The sequence below is a fragment of the Xiphias gladius genome, chromosome 24 (genome assembly GCF_016859285.1).
Source record: "Xiphias gladius isolate SHS-SW01 ecotype Sanya breed wild chromosome 24, ASM1685928v1, whole genome shotgun sequence".
Classification (NCBI taxonomy): Eukaryota; Metazoa; Chordata; class Actinopteri; order Istiophoriformes; family Xiphiidae; genus Xiphias; species Xiphias gladius.
In genome coordinates, this window is record NC_053423.1 from 10,244,954 (window position 1) to 10,252,905 (window position 7,952).

The window sequence follows — 7,952 nt, forward strand, 5'->3', positions numbered from 1 at the left end:
CCACACTCGCTGCTCACCGAGCCGGATCCTCTGTAACACCTCGGGAAAACAATATGAATCGTATTAAGAGACTTTGCATTGACAAGACCAGCCCAGTGAGAGTAAAATTCTTATAAAAGTGACAGAAAACGAACCAATGAGGGCGGATAAGTAAACAAACTACATGGAGATGTGCTACTTGCACTGTTCCCAGAAATGTTTGCCCCAGTAGTGAAAAGGTAAAGGGTTCTTTGTGTGTGTTAGTCACAGGTCAATGTGTGTATTTTATTAAGGTTATCGGGGTTGGGCGTGTTTGTGTTTTTCAAGAGTCTCCTTTGGAAAATTCATATTTCATAAGACGCTATCCAGACTTATCCATTATTCAGAAATGTCTGACAAGGGGGTAGGTGGGTGGTCACGGGCTGGACAGGGCACCCTGGGGAGCCCAGTCACACCATTAGACTGACAAAAAACAAAACGCTCTGTGACCAAAAGATGATGGGCTTGTTGCCAGGGAAGATGGGCAATCCAACCCTGACTGAAAACCAGCAGCCGGCTGACAGGCTTATGGAGGCTGGGGGCAGCAGCGGTGGGCACATTGCAGTCTGAAAGCTCCATGTGCCAACATTATCACCTGCTAACTCAAAGTATGAAATAGAGTCAGTTTGGAAATAAATATTTCTAAAAATACACAACCAGTGCTAAAATTGATGCATTGAAAACTTAAGACCTTCACAAGCTTAAATGATAACACATTTCAACTTTTATTTTAACAAAAAAATATCCAAACCCTGCAAAACATGAACACTAACAATAACTCAAACCTAACAGGTGTGGTGCCAAGGCTCTCTGAACAAAACAATTCTATAGATACAATCAGATGTCTGCACACAGGAGACCCTGAGGTCAAGGCCAATGTAAAACTACACAGAACTGGGTCAAAAGATAACAGCTGTCATGTGTACCATACACCAAACGTGCATCTCCAACCATAAAAAGCTGCTCCTAAAATTAAACTTCAGAAAAATTATGTGCACTTACTTTGGAAAAAAAAAAAAAAAAAGTATAAAGAAGTATTGGTCTCACCTGTAAGATCACCTGCAGCTAGATTAAAACCCAAAATGTTGCAACAAACCAGTATAAAGGGAACCATGTACAGTGAACGTTTTCCCCAAACAGATGTAATAGAGCACTTTACTTTAAATCATGTCCTTCATTTTGAGTGTGGATTAAAACTACTTTCCACCTTTTTTTTTTTCTCCCCCAAATAAAAGTTGATTGATGAGTAATGGGAAACAAAATTGATGCCGTGATTGTCCTCGAGTGTGAACCCCTGGAATCATTTGAGAAAGAGCGGTCACAAGATGGGACAGCTTAGAAATGTAACACAGTTGATCCGTGTGCCTAAACATGCTCTGTGGAACTAACCTAGAAAAGTCTGGTGTTTGACCGAGACAAGAAATCAGTGATATTGATGAGGCGCTTTAATGTGATAAAACTGCCTTTCATTTACCACCTCAACCGACACCCTATGAAATAAAAATGGAGCACAAAATAAATGTGAGTGCTTGAAATTAATGAATGACCACGTGCTCTTATGCTGTAGTAGACAAGTTAATGCAAATTCGTAATCGGAGAAGCATTAGACCTGGGCTGGATTTAAAGAAGCATACTTCTATGCTGAAACAACCAGATTGCTGTCAAGACATTGTTACGGGATCTATAAACGTAGCTTTTATGTACAGAGAGCCCCAGCAGAGGCTAAAAAAAAAAGCCCCAACCAAACAAACATTTAAAATAATTCCAAAAATAAATAATAAAACATAAAATATAAATAGGCACAAAGGGTGAGCTTAAAAGTCTTTTCCATCTTTTGTTTGGGATAATTAACAAAGGAAAACAAAAAAGAAGAAGAACGTGAGCCCATATATCAGCTGGTACGGTGAGGGAGCTCTTCCTGTGCGATTTTTACAGTGATCCATGTGGGTTAAAAGCAGCTGGCCACAGGTCCACCCTACCAATTGTGGTCAAAGTGACTGTGATCAAACTAATACAGTTAAAGTGGAGAGCTCCTGCAGTCTGGTGTTAAAATGGGTCTCAGAAATTGAGGGAAGGGAGGACAGAGGAGGGCATACTGAAAACAGTCTAAGGAGTTGGGTTGCTTCCAGCTGTCCGGAAAATCAAGATGTCATCCTGTCTGCATTTTGACTCTCTGTAGAATGTACCTGAGGGAGAAGAAGACAGAAAAATCTAATCGCACGCAAGTAATCGTTCCTTCCTTCAATTACACATCCAATCGGGATAACAGTCTTTTTACAAGTGTTGGTTAAAACATTTCAACCAAATTCCTGATATTTGCTGTGTGTTTATATAACTGTAGTAAAGAATGAGAAGAAGAAAAGTTGAGGACAGAATATTACTAATGCTGGGCGCGACTGCAAAACATCAGAGATGCAAGAGGAGTAAAGTGGTTCTGAAACAGTTAAACAGGGATAGATAACCACGTGAAATGGAGGAATAACAGTATGCAGTTTTTTCCCTAACCGAATACTACATCATAAAGTGACTGTACAAATTTCCCTCCTCCTTCTTGAGAAAAGGTTTGCTAGCCTGCAAAAACCCTTGGCCTTCCATGACACATCGTTACCTACAGAATCCCTGGCATGATAGCACTTTGTTTGAGTATTGTTTTACCTGGCAAGAGGCTTAGTTGTGGACTACAGCACAGTCAACATAGTCTGGACTCCACAGTCCACATAGCTCTGGAAAGAGAGTGAACATTACAAAATGAGCTTACTGAGAGCAATCTTACAGAGAAGCTTAAAAAACATGAACGGCTGCCATAAAACCAGCTCCCCAAAACACTGCAATTGCGAAAAGTTGTCAAGTACACAATCAGATGAAACAGATGATTTCACTGCGATATCCCATACTTCATTCAAGATGTCAAAATAGGCCTGATAACACCATCTAGTGGCAAAGACTAGACTGCGATAGCCCCAGACACTGCAGTTTGTGAACAATTTGTTGGCACAAATACCACTAGAAAAAAGAGTAAACAATTTAATAAGAAACTCAGAAATTAATAAAAGGTTAAAACATTATTCATATAACAAACATTTATCATAATCAAGTGGAATTTGAAATTCTCCAAAGTGCATGCAATGTTTTCAGCCCACTGGCCTGAAAACAGGTCATGTGAGAATTTCACATGACAAGTGATTTGAGTTGCTTTGAAACTAAATTATACTGACATCTACTCTTATTCCCAGTAACTGCAGAGTCACCTGATTGACAGGCCGTGTCCTCTGGTCCGCCGTCCAGTGAGGTGGAGTGTACTGCGTGTGGGAAAAGGGGTGAGCGGTCAAACAGAGGGCAACAGGCAAACCCAGACTCACCCCGACAGGAGGGACGGGGAGTGTGGAGTGTGGGCTACGCAGGCACAGATTGACTTACACCAGGCTGAGCCCTTCATTTCATATGCAGGAGCATATGTGCAGCGCCTGGGAGACCCTGCATGGGATGCTGCTGACCAACTGGTGTGTGGGCGTGTGTGTGCATGTACCTGGTAGGCATAGACGTTCTGTGGGTAGTTCATTGGCATCTGTGGGATCACCACCCCTCCAAAGTTGGAATAGGAGTACGACTGTACAGAGAGCCAGTAAGAACACATTAAAACACACTACAGAGAGGTTTATATCGCAGACAGTGCTGTGAAAATGTTAAAATAAATACTGAAAATTATGAAAAAGACTGAAAGGCTCCAGCAAGGCTCTCTTTTTCTCATTTTAGTGTCTTTGCAAGGACTGTACTGTAACTACTGATGTTTTTGACAGTTGGTATTGTCTGAATAATTCAACAACTTGGATATTATTAGTAGTGACATTAATCATACCGTGGCCAACTTTATTTTCTATCCTTTCTGGTAAATTGAAAAGTAATTTGATACATTGTTCTCCACCTTGCACCTCTATTCTTGGCTGTGATAATGAACCACTTCCCCTTAGAGAAAATGAGGTTATTATATTTTACCTAGAGTAACAGAATAAGAAGGTCTGTGTGGCAGCATTACTAATGCCACACACCACTAATTATGTTTATTTGATTGACATCTTAGTTTATTCTAATTTAGTCTGCCTGCCTAATGAGATGAGATTACTGATAGCTTGTCTACGTGTGTTTGTGTTACCTGATTGTAGGGGCTGCCCCCACTGAGGACAGGCGAAGGTTGTGCCATACCCCCTCCTATGGGTGAACAGCAAGCACAGTAGAAGTATTGGGTGGGGCTCATCCAAGGAGCTGGACCAACGAGACGGGATGGCATGGACCCTGGATGAAGAAGAAAAAAAAAAAAAAAAAAAAAAATGTATGTATGACAATATCAAGCGTAAATTTAGAGGCAACATATTTCATTTTCACTGGGAACCAAACATCCAAATTAAGTTCTTCTGAAGTGTATCAGAATACATACGGGAGCTCCGTTCTTTCATGATGGCAGGGCCCAGCTTGAGTTTTCTGCCCTTAAAACTGATCTGTTGCTATGGCAAAAGACATGAACAGAGGGAATATTTTACTCAGTTGGAAATTAAACATAATAGAACCAGAGTTCCACACACAGACATCCACTCACCTCAATGATTGACTGAATGTTGACATCTTCACTGAAGTACACAAAGCCATACCTAGGGACCAACAAAATAACTCAGAATCCAAAAATGCACTGACTAAATACCAATATCCAATGGAAAATATGGAAAAAAGACATTAGAGTTAAGAACAAGTTATGAAATAAGCTAATGAATATTCATAAAACTGATATGAATATAAACAATCTGCCAGTTTACATGCACTTACAGATAAGTTAAACAAATGTAGAGATCATAATCTTTAAAGGAGGAAATTTAATGATAGAAAACTATTACTGAATTACAGAATTTAAAAAAAAAATGCTGATCTGTAAAAACATTTGTTTTTAACATTTAACACTGTAGTAAAAACATTCAACTGTGAAAATAATAATAAAAAAAGACACTCAGTATAGTAAAGTAGTCAAAAGTTTGCATCTTAACCTGAGCATCTCTAAAATGGCAAAACCTCACCCTTTGCAGATCCCTCCACGGTATGTGATAATTTTTACTTCCTTAACAGCACCATATCTTGCAAAGAAGTCCCGCATTTCATTTTCATCCACCTGAAGGTTAAAATGAATTTAAGTGAAAAACTGGATTTTGGTGGCTGACTTGACAATCTTCACTCTATAATGTACTATAGAAGAAAAGCAAAGCAGTGCACTTGTACAATGTCCACTAGGTATGATTCAAGGACACCAAAACACAGATATTCAACCTTTTTCACCCAGGAAACATAATTTGTTTATATAATCTAAAGTGTTCACACAAAGTTGAAGTTACACAAAACTATGAAACTGCATATATAATTTTAGTGCCTAAGTTCCCCTCACATAATTTAAAATTCAATTCTAAGCATCAATCTGCTGGGGTAAGGTGGTGACACCTTGAGAGGTGCAATAACATTGAAAATGTACAGCAGTATAAAAATTTAAAATTAATATATGTTATTCATATAAATTTGTGGGCAGCGAACATTAAGGAAAGCTACAGGATTTCACTAGAGATATGCTTGAAAGAAGTCAGTTAAACACTAGTGGGTAAAAAAAAAAAAAGAAAAAAAGCTCAAGCCAGAAGCCCAACCCAAATGCACAGCTAAATAACAATCTTTAGCTTGCATAAGAGCTTGGGCTATAGATCAAATGTCAGCTGCAGCATGTATTGCTAGCTGGGTAGAGGGCACTACTAGCGCAACCCCTTCTACTATATCCGAGACACCAGAGAGAAAAAGTGCAATTGCCCAGGATCATTGGTGCCTTGAATAGCTATTAACAATCTATCTAAAACAGCAATTCTACCAAGAAATCATTAAAATATCTGGCTGGTTTTAGTTTTGCAGAGTTTGCATTTCTAAAAAGGTAAGCAGACCTCAGCCATGGCCTGGAAATTTGGATGTGTACATCTGGTGACTATCAAATTTAATTCCACACGACTGTTTCTAAATTTGGGTGAAATGATAATTTTCCCTCTTTTTACTTCATCATATTTTTCTTCTTTGCCACATGTGGGCAAAAAAACATTTTAAGCAGGCAGTGAAAATGCAAACTAAATAGGTCTGATCTTACCTTCATGTCTATCCCACCAACAAAGAGGGCATTGGGAGTGAGTTTTCCCTCAGGCAGAATGTATCCATTGGACAACTTCAGGGAAGGTGAAGTCTGGTTGCTGCTCCTGGACTTGTGAATATCCTTACAATAAAACAAGGTTTGAATTCTTGAGTTACATGACAGGAAAATACCAGTCTGTAATTTCATACTTTTTCACAGGGCAAGTATTTCAATGAATACTCAGTCAAATACAATTCTCTACAAGCTCATGAGACTGAAAGGACTTGTGCATGTTATGACCTTGAATTACTTATTCTGGCGATGCTTCCACTTCTATGTGATAATTGATCAAGGTAACCATTGAATTCAGATTGGATCAAGTTAACGTTATACCTAAAAATTGTTTTTTTTTTTTTTGTTTTTTTTTTAACTTTTATATGACTAAAGTTAACCTTGATACACAACACTTTGGTAAAAATGTTTTTTTTGTTTGTTTACATTGTGAGCTAAATATGAACTTGGTCTTACACTAACTTACATCGACTTTAACAAGCAATCTTGGATCTGTCCAACAGTGGTGCTGCTGCAAAGTTACGAAATTAACATCGACAAAAAAGTCAGCGGTGAACCGCGGTAATAAGTTATCGTCGACATTAGCTAGTTGTTACTAATGTTAAATTTAGCTAAATTGTGATGGCCCCAGCTAATGTTGCTACCAGCGGCCAGTGCGCCTTTTCAGTTCTTCAGGTAAAGATGGCTAAATATGAAGTTAGCTAAAAAAATTTTAGCAAAGCACTTAGCTAGGATATTGATTAACAAGGCAAGGAATCCCTTCAACTAAACATAGCAACTGTATGGCTGGAAATGTAACAGTTAAGTCGTTGAACACATAAAACTGTCACCAAAACTCACCATATCTAAAACAATTAAAACTAATAAATTAGCCAGACACACTCAAAGGAGACCCGCGGCACTTGTTCTGCCCGACAACAGCCACCTCACTTCAGCCAAAACCAAACCACGCCCCGTTCACATGACTAATCTAGCGCTCTAGCAAATGTTAGATTTCAACTAAGGTTAGCTACGAACTCCGGTTTAATCATCTGTACATAATTATATGGCGTTTTATCACAAAAGCCTCAAGAAAAAGCCCCGCAAAACAACTGATTGTCCTGGACAAGCTTTAGTGTTGTCCCTCACTTGTAAGTTGCTCTGGATAAAAGCTTCTGCCAAATGAGTAAATGTAATTTAATGTAATGCACAATACCTGGTTAGTTCCTACACGACCCCTGAAACATTTTTCTGAGTGACATTTTATATCCCTGAGGGTCTTTTTAATCAGATCACAGTCTTCCTCCTATGTACTGTCGTTGACCCATAAATCATCATATAAAAGCCCATAGACATAGAGTGCGTCTATGTAAATTTGATTAGAATTTAAAATTGATTTGTTTGTAAAAAATGTGAGAGCCCATTGCACCTTAACGAGCTAATGACATTAGAATAATCTTTTAATGTTTTAATAATTGCTTCTCCCATGCTATGCTTGGAAATAAAATTAATAAATCAAAAAACATGTCACGGCCTGTGAACAGTAATTCACTCTATTTTTTTCCTACCGTGTACTTCGTTATTGTTTTGAACCTAAAAAAATGTTTTTTCAATGTACAGCTGGTGGTCAAACAATGAAAAAAGGGTAAAACGCCATTATTTAAAAAGAATGATAATCAATCATCAAGTGACTAAAATCACTGTTCAAATGGAGTGCCGGCTTATTTGTTTAAATTCTACAGATATG

At 38.4% G+C, this 7,952-nt stretch overlaps 1 protein-coding gene across 2 annotated transcripts; it reads right to left on the bottom strand.

Moving 5' to 3' along the window:
• Window positions 1-719: 719 nt before the first annotated feature.
• Window positions 720-7,288, bottom strand: dazl (deleted in azoospermia-like). 2 transcript variants are annotated; one of them, XM_040120979.1, is made up of 10 exons: window positions 7,067-7,288; window positions 6,173-6,295; window positions 5,079-5,170; window positions 4,610-4,661; window positions 4,451-4,517; window positions 4,169-4,308; window positions 3,545-3,625; window positions 3,267-3,317; window positions 2,674-2,741; window positions 720-2,204 (listed from the first exon to the last, which is right to left on the bottom strand). In XM_040120979.1, exons 1-9 carry the CDS (start codon window positions 7,067-7,069, stop codon window positions 2,697-2,699), a joined length of 654 nt encoding a protein of 217 aa, XP_039976913.1. In that variant the 5' UTR covers window positions 7,070-7,288; the 3' UTR covers window positions 720-2,204; window positions 2,674-2,696. The 2 variants fall into 2 exon arrangements, with proteins under 2 accessions (XP_039976913.1, XP_039976914.1); XM_040120980.1 differs by lacking the exon at window positions 3,267-3,317 and having other exon boundaries at window positions 7,067-7,283.
• Window positions 7,289-7,952: the final 664 nt, after the last annotated feature.

Bases quoted from the DNA above. Each gene is read 5' to 3' on its own strand.
- dazl (XM_040120979.1), bottom strand. The intron at 3,626-4,168 runs GTAACACAAACA...CTCTCTGTACAG, and splicing joins GGGGCAGCCCCTACAATCAG to TCGTACTCCTATTCCAACTT. The intron at 2,742-3,266 runs GTGACTCTGCAG...CTCTCTTTCCAG, and splicing joins GGACACGGCCTGTCAATCAG to AGCTATGTGGACTGTGGAGT.